Source organism: Aptenodytes patagonicus, chromosome 21 (assembly GCF_965638725.1).
Source record: "Aptenodytes patagonicus chromosome 21, bAptPat1.pri.cur, whole genome shotgun sequence".
In the NCBI taxonomy this organism is placed as follows: domain Eukaryota; kingdom Metazoa; phylum Chordata; class Aves; order Sphenisciformes; family Spheniscidae; genus Aptenodytes; species Aptenodytes patagonicus.
Window position 1 is genome coordinate 1,432,363 of NC_134969.1, and position 15,504 is coordinate 1,447,866.

Sequence of the window (15,504 nt, forward strand, 5' to 3'; positions counted from 1 at the left end):
CGTTGTAAATGACCGGAGGATGGAGCGGCTCGATGGGACATGGTGGCGTCCAAACCTGCGCTGCTCCAGCCCACCCACACACACTGGCTGCTTTCTCGGTGCTTTCTCTTTGCAGCGTCCACCCGAGCTGGGCGAGCGCGCTAGGTGCTCACTGCTGCTCACCGGCAGCCCGGGGTGAGCTTCTGCCGCTGTTTGCAGAGGTGGTGCCCGTGCCATGGCTCCCAGTGTGCGACGTGGGGACGGGATGGGGATGGGGACGGGGACGGGGCCACACCGGTGAGCCTGGGCGTGCGGTTGAAGTGCATCGAAGGCCCCATCCTGGCTCATCCCCGTGCCCCAGCAAACCTGCGTGGGGGCTGGTGTGGCCCCAGGTTTGATGCAGGGACGGAGCCAGGGCGAGGGCCAGCAAGCAGCACACCGCGCCCCACAGGGGCTGCGCTTTTATTGCCGGGTTTAAACAAGTTCTCCATTTTACTGACCTTCAACCACAATCGCAGATCCCCCGCGGATCCCATATATTGACTTAAAAAATAATTAGCCTTGAAGGGAGCAGGCGCAGTACCTGCCTGCCAGGCCCATAATTCATATTTAAATAACAGGGGCCATAAATCAGCTGCAGCTCAGCGAACAAGCCCCTGGTTGTGTGCGCGGGGGAAGCGCGCGGCTGTGTTGCTCGCAGGAAAGTTGCCCAGTCTGTGGGCAGGGCCGTGCCCGGGAGCACTGACATGATGCTGCGGGGAGAGGGGGACGGTGTGGGGCGGCGGCAGCCCCCTTCCGCTGGGAACGGCCGGGAGCTGCATGCCGGGAGCGCGCCAGGAGCTTGCCAGGCCGACCAGCACAAGCCACAGGCTGTTTCTGGAGCAACGGGGGCGGCGCAGGCTCCGGCTGCCTGAGCCCCCACGCTCCTGCGAGAACAAGGTGACATTTCTTGTCTCCTTTCTCATGCTTTAAGTGTAAGATTTTTTTCCTTTTCCCGGAGCTTTCATTGCGTGCCAGGGGTTTTTAACACGTCTGCTCACCGACTGCCAGGGGAGCAGACACTTGCACAGTTAGCGCGGCGGCGGCGTGCTCTGAAGCTGTGCCAGGGGTCTCCGAGCCGCGCCGCCGCACCGGCTGCAGCTGGGTCAGGCCTCCGCTCCCCCCGGAGCCGAACAGCGCGGTGCTGCCGAGCCCCATCCCTGCTCCAGCATCTTGGGGGAACAGCACCGCGTCGCTGGACCCCTCGAGCGCTCCCCCTGCATGAACTCTCCTGGCCCAGCTGCTCCTGCTGGGCTTGGCTTTTCTGCAAGGAGCGGTTGTGGTCGACCTACCGGACTGTGCCGGGGGGGCTGGAGCTGCCGCTGAAGGATGGCAGCCTGGCCGGCCGCGGTGCCCAGCCCGGCATTGCCCCGCCGTGCCCGGGAGCCGGCCGCAGTGCCCAGGCAGCAAAGCGGGGTGACCCCCGTCCCGCAGTGCCAGGGCCAGGAGGGGCTGTGCTCGGGAGCCCCCAAAGCATCTCCCCTGCTCCAGGCAGGAAAAAAGTGACTCCCTGTGGGATTTCTGCTGGCTGTACCGGAGCAGCTCCCGGCCCTTGGCCCCGCAGGAGGACGGGCAGGCGACACCCAGCCATAGCCATCACGGGCACAGCGGCCCCGTCTGCACCATGAACCAGCCAACGTTTGCAACCTGCCCTGGGAGATGAGAACGTTGCACGGCTGCTCGTTGTGATTAATTCTTATTTCATAACGCAGGAGATTTCAGGCATGAAAGAGCCTCTTCACAGACAAGTTGTGCACACTTTATCCATCATATGAGACTCCAGATGTTTCCATTTTATTCTTATTAAATCACCGCCTGGAGAGCCCGGGTAACGTGAGGCCTCCTGCCCCGGTGCCGGGCAGTGCCGCGGGGGACGGCAAAGCACCAGAGACCCTTTTCCTTGAGGGACGGAGACATGTGCCTGGGGGTCTCAGGCCACACTCTCCCCCGTTGCCCGCGCAGCCCCTTGGGAGAGCGGGGGCAGGTGGAACGACCCGTCTGGACCAAGGGAGGATGTGCAGGAGCTAAGCCCGTGTCTGGAGACGCCGGGTTACAGACGGCCACCTCGGCGCGGAGCAGGGGGACTCAATTTCGCATCCGGCGCACAGCAGAACCACAGCTGGAGCCAAAGCAGATGGATCACCTTGTCCTCCCTCTCCATTCCCTCTGGCTATGGTTTCCCCTCAGTCCCGTGTCTCTCCAAGGGCTGAGGTCTTGCAGAAGGACAGGGGGACGTTTGCAAATGCTCCACAGCACCCAGCAGCGAGGGGCTGAGCCACCCCAGGGTGCTGCTCCTGTGGTGTGGGCTTGTTGGAGCAACGAGCAGTATCCTGTGAAAACACCCCAGTCAAGGGGAGGAGCAGGGGTGAATAAAGCCCAGGTGGGAGAAGAGAGAGCTGGGAAGGGAGGGAGTTAGAGATGGAGGCACAGGGGTCATATCAGGTAAGGAAAACAAATAAATAGCTGATTCAGGGGTTTGTTCTCCTCTTTTATTTAGCAGAAACTGTATTTTTACAGCTGCAATCCCTTAAAATGGGATTCTTTTTCCCTTAAACAAATCCTTGTAAAATAATGCTTCATAAAAATAAGCGTTCCTCTTCTCGATCCTGAAGACAGAAAAACAATAATGCCGGCAGGGCCCTCTCCATGCTGCCGAGGAGGCTGATGGTGGCTGTCACGCGTGTCCCTGGCTGCGCCTGCCTGAACCACAGCGTGGCAGGAGCCTGGCTGTGGCCTCCCCTCTGGGTGCTGCGGTGGGTATGGCACAGTGCCGGCACTGCTGGCTCCGGTGGGACGGGCAGAGCAGAGCTCCTCTCCCAGCATCTGCCGTAGCTGCCTGCATCCTCCCAGGGTCCGGGCTTTGTTGTGCCGCCGGCAGCAGAGCTGTCCCGGTCCCCTCCAGCCCTGGGGCTGCAGCCAGGGCCGGCAAGCTCATGCACGGCCCCGAGCACAGCCCGGCGCGGGGAGCACAAGGGGCCCAGCTCGGTGGGCATTTACCGGGCAGGAGAGCAGTGGTCAAGGCTGCCTCATCACTGGAGACCTCTGACAACCTGCCAAATGCTTGTAGCATTGGGAACAATCCCATGCCAGGGCTCCCCCCTCCTTTTACTTAATTTGTTTTAATTTTGTTTCAATATGGGGGCTTTTTGGGGTTGTTTTTTCTCTAGGCTGCAGCTTTTTTTTTTTTCACTGCTGCTTCAGCAAAAGCAATTCAGGAAATTCCGATCAAATGCCGGTGCGCAGCAGCCCTGCCCCTGCTCCCCAGCGGGAGAGGCAGAGAGCTTAATTCTCATTAATAACCACCACGGGTCAATTATTGCGAGAAGGAGGAAAACCAGCAAAGCTCTTTGGCATCACGTGTTACTTAAGCTTCTGAAAATAAATGTTCTTTGCAAATCAATCTGTTTGCAGCTCCGTGCGTGGAGCTGGCACAGAAAAAGTTGCTAGAGGAAAGGTATATTTATAGAGGGTATTTATTTTAAATAAACAGGCACTTAAGGCAGAGGCTGCTGCTCCCAAGAGCCACAGCCCTCCCCTGGGCTTTCCCGGCTGAGGGCTCCCATCCTTTGCCCTCCGAGCGAGCTCCCATCGCTGCCCACAAAGTGCCACAGCTGAGCCACAAACACAGCGAGTCTCGGGCTCCAACATCGTGATTTTGGTCCAGCACCCACCGGGAGACGCAGCACCCACCCAGCTGCTCTTGGGGCAGGCAGGGCTCGGCGGTGGCAGCCTGAGCCACCCGTGGGAGTCACGGCCAGAGCGCACACGGCTTTTGTTAGAGGAGACCCTGCTCGCTTGAGAGATGCCACAGCAACACTCAGCTCAGTGAGCTGTGGTTTTCATCCTGCCTTTTTTTTCCCCTCTTCTTACATATGTTAAAAATATATAAGGGGAGCCTGACGTGGGCATAACCCCAGACAAACAGGTACTGGGGCAACCTCTGAAAGGCTCTGCTGGGTGCCTGTGGTTAGTTATTGCTCATAAACCGTGTATTTATTGTGCATCTCCCAGCTGGCACGTGTCGGGAAGGGCAACGTGTTCAGGGCAAATATGGTCCAGAAAAAGCCAAATTTGAGGGAGTCCTGCTCCCATCGGGATCCTTCCCGGGTTCACGGCTGATCCTTGTGGGGCAGAGGGTGCAGACAGGGGTCGTGGGTGCCCGCTCTCACTGTCGCTTTGTCCGCAGGAGCAGTGGGGACCAGGATGCTGCCAGACGCCGTGGCGCTGCTGGTGGTGGTGGTGATGGTGGTCGGCCTTCGCTCGGCGGCGGGAGGAGGCGCGGCGGGCTATGCCCAAGTGAAGTACATGCAGCCCATGGTGAAGGGACCGCTGGGACCCCCCTTCCGCGAAGGCAAAGGGCAGTACCTGGGTAAGGGACGCACTCTGCGGGGGGAGGTGGTCGGACACGGGGCCGCGGCTGCCTGGGAGACCTGCCGGCATGGCAGGAAGGGGCTGTAGCATCCTACAGCCATCAGGCACTCGTCATCCCCTTACCCCCAGGGTCGGTGCTCCTGGGGAGCAGCCTGGCATGGCCAAGGGTGCTGCTGTCCAAAGCATCTTTGACCAAGCACGGAGGGGCTGTTTAGGTCTCCTTAACCCATTGCAGAAAGACAAGGATGGGCACAGAGGGGCTCAGCAGAGAAGTCAGAGCCCTTTGCTTGGGCTGGGTGAGCACCCTCAGGTGCTCAGTCTGGGAGCTGGTGCACAAAGGGGACCCACAAGCCCTTTGCTCCCCTCCTCCTTCCTTCCTGCGTGTTTGCTGGTAGCTTTGAGGCTCAGCCCCAGGAGCCCCAGCACTCTCCATCTCTCCCTCTCGCTACTGTTAAACCTGAGCCGTCCCTGTGAGGCTTTTTCCACTCCTCCACCTATTCCATTTTCCCTGTCTGCATTTCACACCAGCTGGGAAAGGAAAGAGAGCCAAGGCTGGAGCGGAGACCCAGCCTAGCGAGGGGAGAGCAGGAGAGAGACATTTCCTCCCTCAGAGGGCAGCGACCAGAAACTCCACACGTGTTAAATCACTCCCCACCAAGCGACATGTGCTGCGCGGAGAGGCAGAGGTGCTGAGGTCGTTGCTCCATGCAGCCAGGCCTCCCGCACCGCTTCCAGCCCAGCCTTTCGTAACCCCCTGCCCGCACGCCATCCCCTGCCCTTGCTGTAGTCCCCCAGTGCCTGCCCAGGGCTCCTTTTATGCCCAGCCCTGGCCACAGGTGCTGGAGGTTAGAAGGCACAGGAGGGTCCATCAGTGCCCCACACCGGGGGGTTATTAGTGTGTGTTAATTACACACACCCTGGGGAACCGTTCAGGAACTTGGGGTCTTTGCAAACAGCGAGTGTTGAATGTGACCGAGTTTCTCCGGCACTTCATGGCTCATCAGGGCATCCCTCTGCCAAGTGAGCCCCCAGCACCTCCCGAAGGTGCACATGACCATCACTGCACCCAAGGTAGCAGCAGCACAGTATCTTCAACTCAAGAGGGGGATGGAGGGGAGGGTCTGAGCCCTTTCCTTGATACCAAACACAGCGATCCCCAACGCTCTTCCCAGAGCCGGGCGCTGCTGGCAGCACTGCGGGATGGGGCAGTGCTGGGGCTCGGGTGCCCGGACCCGCCGGGTTGGTTCTTGGCCCGAGGGAAGAGCCACTGCAGCCCTCCCCGTGGGTTCGCGCAGACACGGACCCTCCAGGGAGCCGAAGTCTTGGCTCTGGGAGGAGAAACTGGAGAAGGCTCGGCTGCCGGTGGCTGATTTACTGCTGGGCTGAATGGCTTATCAGGAGTTCAGCTCAGCACATATGTCAGAAAACACACAGCAAAACCTGGAGCTGAAGCATGCTACGAGCCCCCCTCCCTCCCTACCCCCTTCCCAGCTGTTGTAAAGCTGCTCCCTGAATCCCAGCCAGAGACAAAACCTTCCAGCGTAGCGCAGGAACGTTTCAGCTGCTGGTGGGACTGGATTCAAATATCTCCCTGCTGTTTTTCCTCCTTTTTTCCCCTTCTTCCTATGCATCAGAGCAGCTTGCGCTGCCTCTGAGCAGCGCTGCCTGCTAACTGTGGCGGAGAGGAGTGAGTGTGCCAAGCTCTTTGCAAGGTGCGGCTTGGGTGCGAGCTTTGCCAGGTTAGACCAGGCATGGGTTAGAGGAAACACCGAGGCAGGGCAAAGCACGGGAGTCCCCTGGACATTACTCTCCTAAAACCCCTGGGAAAGAGAGGATGGGCAGGGGGATGCAGGCAGGGGCACAGCTGCAGCCTAAGCCACCGGCTGCGGGGCTGCACAGATGCGGCTGGGGAAGCCGGTGCCTCCTGGATCCCACCAAGCTCCCATCTCTGCTTAACCTCTAATTTGGCAAGGAAAATCCCTGCTGGCCTTCTGCCCTGCTCGGGGAGCTCAGCTGACTCGCCGCGACGGCGCAGGGCCGTGCCGTGCCCCTGCGGGTTACCCCTGAGTCAGCGGAGAGCTGTGCGGGGGCCCCCCCCTGCTGCCCCAGCCTGGTCCTGGGGCTGGGACCCCCACCTGAGGGGCCAGGCCAGGCCCCGGGGCTGCGGGGGGCTTTCGCCGGCCTGCGGGTGCCATCTAGTGAGGGACAGGGCTGGTTTCCTCAGGGTGCCAGACACCTTTTCTGACCCAAAAATAGACTCCCCAGGAGCATGGAGGCAGCTCTGGGCAGGAGATGCTGCTAAATGCTAAAATGCTAAAAGCATTTAAGCAGATATTTGCGCAGTTGGGTTTTATTTTGGTTTGGTTAAAACCACGTCCGTGCAGCTTGCAGCCAGGTAGAACCACCGCTGGGTGCTGGCCGAGACTCGGGGAGCCAAGCCAGCGGCACCCCAGCTCGGGGCACTGATAAGGCACAGGTGATGCCTGGGATGGCGGTTTGTGCCAGGCAAGCGGTGGAGTTCCCCTCCAGCGACAGTACAGAGGGTTCACGTCGGGGCAGCAGCCTCAGCTGCAAAGGTAAAGGAGCGCTTTTGACCTCCCCAGGCTTGGGCAAGCTCAGTGGAGAGCCAAGGCCCAACCTCTGCCTTCAGGGCTGCGCTGCGCAGGAGGTGGGAGCCGGCAGGTCCCGGGCAGTGCCTGGGCTGCTGCTGCTGCCCAGTGTCCCCAGAGCAGGTGGCCCACAAGTCCTGCTGCTTTTAAAGACACTCAGTCCTGTGATCCCTGTGGGGCTGCTGCTTGCTGCATGTGGCCAAGAGGCCTCCAGGTCCCTTAGCTCCTGCTAATGGGGAAACTTCATCTGCCACTTCCATGCTTCTTTCTGCAGCCTGCTCTCATCTCACCGCCATCCCCTTGCATGGCAGCTCCATCTGCGAGGGCTGTGTCTGGGTCCTGCGCTGAGCTTCCCCGTGCGGCTCAGGGCACCCACTGCAATGGAAGATGGGATGAGAGATGCAGTAACACTCGTCCCATGCTATGTCCGTATGGGCCTGTGTAACTTGCTCTCATGAGACAGGGCTTGGCAGCAGTGCTGGAACGAGCTCGGCTGGGCTCTGCCATGGAGCAGCCAACCTCTTCTTCCTGCAGTGTCATCCGGCCGCGCTGGCCAGACCCGCTGCCGACTGCTCGTGGCTGGGAACCACTTCCCATCTTGCTGGATTATTCCTCTGCCAGCCAGTCCGCGCTGCTGGGTCCTTCCTCCAGGCGTGCAGGGGTCCTTACCAGGACGAACGCTGCTCCAGAGGGGCTGCAGGATCCGCCCGGACATGTCCATGCCCCTCAGGAGGTGACAAGCTCTGAGATGCCCAGGCGAGAGCTCGCAGGGACCATGCCTGCTCCTTCCCCTTCCCGCTGCCCCAGCTGGCTCTTTGCATTAGCATTCATGGCAGCTTTGTTCATGCTTCGAGGGGAACACATAACCCCATGCTGCTGCTGTGAAATGCAGAGCTCCGAGACATGCGTCTGTGGTAAGACATGGTCTTTTGAAATTGGATACCACTGGGGCTGCAATGTCCCAGTTTCTCTCTGCTAACGTCCCCGGTTTGGTTTTCCCGTCTGCTTTTTTGGCCGCCTGCAAGTTGGCAGCTCTCGCCTGGCGTTTCTCTTCACTGCCTTGTGTGAGAGCGTGTGTGCACTTTTTCCTTCCTTCGTGGGCTCAGCTGTAGATCCTTGTTCTGATTCCATGCAAAATGACCTAGAAAACTAATTCTTTTCAAACCATTGCAAGAAGAAAAAAAAAAGGGGGGGGGGAGGGGCGGGAGAAAACACATTGAAATAATTTTCTGGAGAAAAAATTTTCCAGAATTCAAACCCCAGAAATCTGCTTTAGTGCAACACTTCACATCTTCCTTGTCTTCTTTCCCACACCATTTTCCGGGGTGAGGAGCAGGTTTGCAGAAATCCAGTGGCAATGTCATGACCGACAAGTATTTCCTTAATTTCCACAGCCAAGTGACCTCTATTACAGCCTAGGATGTGGGCCAGGCTTTGATGTGTAGATAAGCTCTGAAAATGTTTCCATTACCAAAAGAAAAGCAAGCAGGCACCAGGCTTGGAACTGGCCAGAGCTAATTGCTGTGCTTAGGAAAGGTAAAGCCGCCCTGATGCACCGGGAACGGTGCCTGCTGCTGCCGCAGTTATTCTTTTCACGTGTCTCAAATCTCCCCTAATCTTTTCCCGTTGACTGAGAAAATCTCTGTGTTGGTGGATCCTGGCGCTACGGGTGTCTGTGCTCCCAAGGCCTGGCTCAGCTCGCTGAATGCCCAGGCTGGGGGCCGGGCTGGCAGACCTCGGGGACCCCCCTGCCTCCTCCTCAGCGCCGTGCCGGGGCACACAGCCTCATGCCATGGGCCAGTTCTGCTCCCATCCCAGACGGGATCCATTCTCATCCCAGGAAATTGCCCGTACAGATCTGTTCCTGACTGGAATGTTCAACTTTAGGCAGATTTGGTTAAAATTTGCCCAAGGTGTCAAGGCCCTTTCCTCCGCCTCTCGCATTTCTCATCATAGTCCCACGTACGTGCGACTGCCAAGTATTTCCTTCATTTCAAGCTTCCCAAAAAAAAGAGTTTGTCAGGTTTATTCTTTCTCACCCGTTCCCAGCGTCACGTGGGAAGCAACACCCTGCCTGGGCCAGCCTCAAGGAGTTATTTACGCTCACTTCTGCGCTTTAAGTACCGAGCTGCGGTGGGCATGTAATCTGGCTCTCCTCAACTTTGTAGTCTCTCAGCCCATTAGTTTCTTTCTTATATCCGTTTGCAAAAGACCTCTATAAATTCTTTAAATGTCAAGTGGTTACGGCCTATTCCCAGCTGGACTGACTTATTTGGATGTAACTGAGGTTGCGTTTCCCTTGCAGCTATCAGTCTTTCCTCCATCCTCAGCGCTTTTTTTCTTTTCTGGTGAGTTTTTCTCTGCCTTGCTGGACACGGGAGCTGAGCCAGTGAGCACCGCAGGCATGTCTTAACCCATACACGAATCACCTCTTTGGTCTCTCAAGTACATGTCCAAGAGTTTTCTTCTTAATCCAAAAGGATTAAAGGTCTCCCAAGGCCCTGGACTCGAGGGATGGGGTGGAGGGATTATCCTCAGTCTTGGCTCGCTCTGTCGCCATCCTCTCGGCTGAGCCCAGGTGGGACTGACTGAATCCCACGGTGCTTTCAAGGCCACTGGGAAGTGAGGCAGTGGGAGGTTTGAATCCAGCTCCTAAAAAAACCCCACAGTAGGTCATCACAAAACAACGCTGCTGGAGCCGACGGCAATTGCTGGTCTTGTTGACACCCTCTCTGGAGGGATGAATGGAGTAAGGCTTGAATTAGTACCCTGGGCTCTGGCCAAGGTCTTGCCTCAAGACAGTCCTGCTGATGTGGTGGCCCAGGAAGCCACTGTGGCCATGTTTAAATAAAACCATTTCTAGAGAAGGGCACTCTTGCAAGTACAGATCCAAGCAGCGCTGAAGCCCCTGGCTTTAACACCCTGAGGGCGTCACGCACCAGGCACGCTCCTCCATCTGCCGCCACCCCCAGTAAAGCTCCATGTCTCCTCTCTCCACAGACATGCCACCGCTGCTGCCGATGGACCTCAAAGGGGAGCCAGGACCGCCAGGGAAGCCTGGCCCGCGCGGACCCCCCGGGCCCCCCGGCTACCCAGGAAAGCCAGGCACGGGGAAGCCAGGAATGCACGGTCAGCCCGGGCCTGCTGGGCCCCCCGGCTTCTCAGGCATTGGGAAACCCGGCATCCCAGGACTCCCTGGAAAGGCGGGTATGAAAGGGATGCCCGGAGCCAAGGGCGAGCCCGGCATGCGAGGAGAGCAAGGGCCAAGAGGACTGCCTGGCCCCCCGGGGCTGCCGGGGCCAGCCGGCATCTCAGTCAATGGGAAGCCGGGCCCCCAGGGTGGCCCCGGTCTGCCCGGGTTTCGGGGTGAGCCTGGCCCAAAAGGAGAGCCGGGTCCCCGCGGAGAGCGAGGGATGAAGGGTGAAAATGGCGTGGGGAAGCCAGGGATACCGGGGCCCCGGGGGAACGGGGGCCCTCCCGGCCCTGCGGGACCCCCAGGGCCCATCGGCGTTGGAAAACCTGGCCTCAACGGCCTGCCAGGCGCACCAGGGGAGAAGGGCGACATGGGCCCTCCGGGCGGGCCTGGCGTTAACGGGGAGCCTGGCCCCATGGGCCCCCGGGGCCCCCCCGGCATCGACGGGATCGGTGTCCCGGGTGCCGCAGGGGTGCCGGGGATACAGGGCCCCATGGGACCGAAGGGAGAGCCCGGCATCCGTGGCCTCCCTGGTTTGCCGGGCCCGACGGGCTACGGGAAACCCGGCTTGCCTGGCCTAAAAGGAGACCGCGGGCAGCCCGGGGTGCCGGGAGCCATCGGTGATAAGGGGGAACCCGGTGTTGACGGGGAGCCGGGTGAGCCGGGCCCTGCCGGCATCATTGGGCCGCCGGGCCCACCGGGGTCCATGGGCCTGCCAGGCAAGCACGGGCTGCCCGGCTCCAAAGGCGACGTGGGGCCGAGTGGGCCCCCGGGAATGCCGGGGATGCGTGGCGACCAGGGCCTGAACGGCTTCGCGGGGAAGCCGGGGGTGCCGGGAGAAAGGGGCCTGCCCGGGTCACTGGGACCCCCTGGCCCAACGGGTCCCAAAGGAGAACCGGGGTTCATCGGCCTCCCGGGGGTGCCAGGATTAACGGGTGGCCCCGGGCCAAAAGGGGACGGTGGGATCCCGGGGCAGCCGGGGCTGAGGGGCCCCTCCGGCATTCCGGGCTTGCAAGGACCTGCAGGTCCCATGGGGCCTCAGGGGTTACCGGGGCTGAAAGGGGAGCCCGGGCTCCCTGGGGTTCCCGGTGAGGGGAAGACCGGCGAGCCTGGCATGGCCGGACCCATCGGCCCCCCGGGAATGCCGGGAACGCCAGGGCTGAACGGCCCGCCGGGGCCGCCGGGGCCACCTGGGCCGCCAGGAGCGCCCGGGGTATTCGACGAGACGGGCATCGCGGGGCTGCATCTGCCGGACGGAGGCGTGGAGGGGGCCGTGCTGGGGAACGGCAAGCCAGGGAAGCCACAGTATGGCCGAGGAGAGCTCTCCGCCCGGATCGCGCCAGCCTTCACCGCCATCCTCACCTCCCCCTTCCCGGCGTCGGGCATGCCGGTCAAGTTTGACCGGACTTTGTATAATGGGCACAACGGCTACAACCCGGTCACCGGGATATTCACCTGCCCCGTATCCGGCATCTACTACTTTGCCTACCACGTGCATGTCAAAGGGACTAACGTTTGGGTGGCGCTTTATAAGAACAACGTGCCCGCCACCTACACCTACGACGAGTACAAAAAGGGCTACCTGGACCAGGCCTCGGGCAGTGCCGTGCTTGAACTCAAGGAGAACGACCAAGTCTGGGTACAAATGCCCTCGGACCAGGCCAATGGGTTGTACTCCACGGAATACATCCACTCTTCCTTCTCCGGGTTCCTGCTTTGCCCCACATAACGGCTGTTGGGCACGTTTCCTTTTCACCCACTTTAGCCATAAACTGTCTTTTTTTTTTTTTTTTTGATAAAAAAGTTTTTTAAAATTAATACAAAAAAGAAAAATCACTGGGAAGAATGCGCAAGCCGTTGTCGTGGGACCTTGCTTCACGCTGTTTGATCCATGAGTCAAGAGGGTAATTGGAAAGGAGACATCTATCTATCTATCTTTCTTTTTTGGGGGAGGGAGAAGTGAGGGAGGGGAAGTGACTTCCTCAGCAAAGCATATTTGGAATAAATTTTACCCTAGTGACTGTACATCAAACACAGGAACGAGCTTGGGATGGCAAGGATCTGGCTCTGCAGTAAACTGCTCTGTGATCCAGAGAGGGTCATCTGGAAGACCAGACCCTTCTGGTCTGTAATCAAGTGCCCTTGTTTCCCATTTTGAGTACTAGTTAAATAAATACGGCTGTTGTAATGGATGGTGTATTTGCTAACCAGCGCAGGTGTCCTAGGCACTTAACACAAACCTGGACAGCAGCAAAGATCCATGATGGATTGAGAAATTTCCTTCCCAAGCCATCAGACGCCCAAGTTTCAGTCTCACTGATGCCTATTTTTTCAGACTGTGCTTTGAGGCAGTCTCTCTGATTCACTCTGGATTCAGTGTGGTTGGATTTATAATCATTAAAAGTGGAACACTTTGCATAAGCACCTTCTTATAAGAAGTAAAGATAATTTTTAACCCTCCCCCCCAGCACCTTTAGGAATAAAAACATCCAGGCATTGGTATCTGGGAGGATGACAGACGGCCTACTCCAAAGCTGTTGAGGGAAGCTGGGACCCCTGTGATGAACAACGATCCTCTCTCTCGGGTTAATTCATCTACTGGCAAGTCCAAGGGCTAGTTCTGTCCTGTCTGTTTCTTTACAGCCCAAAGACTTGCTTGGCCTTGCGAGCGTCTTATTCCTTGACAACACGGGGATGGCACTGCACGCCCGGCTTACGGTGCTTCTAGCCTGGTTTGACAGAAGGTTTAGTTATGCTTTCTTGAAAGTGCCACTTACGGACCACTTGCTTTCACTGTCTCACTATTTCGGGATGTGTAAACTTTTGCATTGGTATCCCCCCTTTCTCTGGGGACCTTTTAATTAAGAAAAAATAGTGTTCGTTCTAACTTTCCATTCAGTCATTTTACAATGGTGCTATTATCTACTTAACAATGTTTTTGACAAGTCTAGTGCAATATGTACCTGTAAAAGTGCACCATTCCAGGTGCCAGTCTGTGACTTAGGTTAAAAAAAAAAAAAAAAAAAAAAAAAAAAATCACATTTGTCTGTTGTTACCACTTTGTCTCACTAATGCTTGAAATGTTGCCGACCTGAATATGAGCTACAAGGTTCTGGGAAAGGTATGCACGGATACTGACCACCTGGCTGCTCTGTCCTGTGCTAAAGGGAGCAACTGAACCCTGTTGCTTTGCAGATTTTCTCGTGGTAGAATAGTCATTGCCACTTGCACTTACAGTAAAGCGATTCTTCTCATCCCAGGCAAGCAGCACGCTGCTGAAGTTAATCCACATGCGTTACGCTGCATGTCCCTCTGCAAAGGCACATCCCTGAGAAAACAGCAACAATTTGGTCACCAGCTGAGCAACTATTACCCTTAAATTTTCCTAAAGCCTGTTCTATGGCCAAAGAAAAGAAATGTAGCAAGAACGGGACTCAGGATTGTTCTCCAGATGGACTGTACAAGATATTTAAACAACTTTTCTTTTTCTATTTCTGGTTGGTTTGTTTGTTTTTCTCCTTAAGCCTGTCCTGTGTTTCTGCCTCTTGCCATCCAGGGCTTCCTTTTAAAAACACACCTATCCCTGAAATGAAGAAACACAAAAAGGAAATTTACAGTTGGAAGGCCGGCGCTTCCGCTACTGCCCGGCTGGGGCTGGCGTGTCCCTCTCCCGGGGATTTTCTCCACATAAAGCTGCAAGTTTCATGTAAAGATGAAAAACCTTCTCAAGCTGAAAGGCTGCCCCAGTGTCTGATCCCACCGGACGTTTTTAACTCCTGAAGGCAGGGGGGTGTCAGGGCCGTTCGGGCTTCGATCGTACTGGGTTATTTCCCAGCGGGAACAGGAGCCGTACAAAAAGAGTCCCTAAAAAAGTGGAAGCTCAGATGTTTTCTTCAAGCCAAGGCTTGGGAGGAGGGTGCTAGGATGGGGCCTGTGTCTCCTTTATTGAAGCGTCTTTCCTGCGGAGAACAGCCATGAACTCGAGCTGGTGCCACGCAAGGCCCCGGCCAGCAGCGGGGTCTGGCTCCTTCCACCGCGCGGCACTGCCGGCGACGCGTGCACACTACCTGCAGCAGGGCCAGGAGCTTCTCGTGCCCCAGCCGCGCGCTGGGGCGGAAGCTTCATCCTGTTACTCAGCAAAGCGACTTATTTATACTGTGTTCTAACCTACATTCCATCTCTTTTTGTTCTGTTTTATTCGAAACTTCTTGTTCTAGCTGGCAAAAAGCGATGACAAAAATACTCACTATAACCACACCGAGACATTAACTCGTTCAGTGCTGTAGATATTGTTTTGCAATTTCACTTTCCCTTCATGTGCAGAGCATAAACCATAATCAACCTTCCGCAGCTATATAACCTGTTACATTTACACAGTAATTGAAAGGCAAAGATATGACATGCACATAGAGTTAGGCTAGAAAAAACGATGCACGGGATGAGGGAGGCTGTTCACCAAACCGGACACTGTCAGGAAGAATTTTTTTTCTGGAGTACTGAGTACGTGATATTCACCAGCAGAAAGGATTATTTTCTGTCGTGTGTGTGAGCGCATGGGATTTTGGTTTCAATCACAATAATAAAAAAGGTTGGGTTGGATGAAGTATGTCTATTTTTAATTATGAAAACTGCATTACAATGTGCATTTTTATATACAAATTCTTACTATTTTTTTTAAATTTGCCTCTAGTATCTTCATTTCTAACCTAGTATATAGAGGTTTTTAGTTTTGTAAATACTTATTACATGCACTGTCTGTCATAGTAAAAGTTGGTTTAAAATGCACTCTTTTTGTGATCAGAAACTGGCCTTCTCTTCAGAACTAAAACTACAGTACTTGATTGTATTGACAAAACATCAATAAAACTTATTGTATAAAAGGTGGGCTCAGCTGTGCCTTTGTCCTGTTATTAATGGGCTTGCTCGGCCTTGCTAGTAAGACCATTCATACAGACCTCTTGCACTGTATTTCCTTCTCAAATCCAGCTCACTTGTTCCCAGCAGTCCAGCAGATTTGCTTGCTAATTAATATTCTTATGTAAGAAGGTAATGCACGTTTCTTGTGATTAAGGAAAAGATTCCTGTCTCCAGAAGTTCATTTTTAAAAAATGATGAAATCCAGACCCTTTCAGACTGGCAATTATTGAGTAATTTAAGTCAAAGTGTTGGGGATTCCCTTTCCCTTCTGTGTTTTTTCCATGACACTTCTTTTTGCCACGTTACACAACCTTGCCTACAGCCAGCCTCCGCATCCCAAGCAGCAAAGGCAGGCAGTTCAGCAGCGCACAGAAGAAATGGTGAATCACCTGTAAG

General features: G+C 56.2%; 1 protein-coding gene across 1 annotated transcript in view; it reads left to right on the plus strand.

Moving 5' to 3' along the window:
- The window catches only part of COL8A2 (collagen type VIII alpha 2 chain), a 34,858-nt gene extending 19,789 nt beyond the window's left edge, over positions 1–15,069 (plus strand). The window contains exons 2-3 of the mRNA XM_076357654.1: positions 4,205–4,387; positions 9,999–15,069. Of these exons, the coding sequence (XP_076213769.1) occupies positions 4,222–4,387; positions 9,999–11,920 (2,088 nt within the window). The 5' untranslated portion in view covers positions 4,205–4,221 and the 3' untranslated portion in view covers positions 11,921–15,069. The remainder of the gene's footprint in view (positions 1–4,204; positions 4,388–9,998) is intronic.
- Positions 15,070–15,504: the final 435 nt, after the last annotated feature.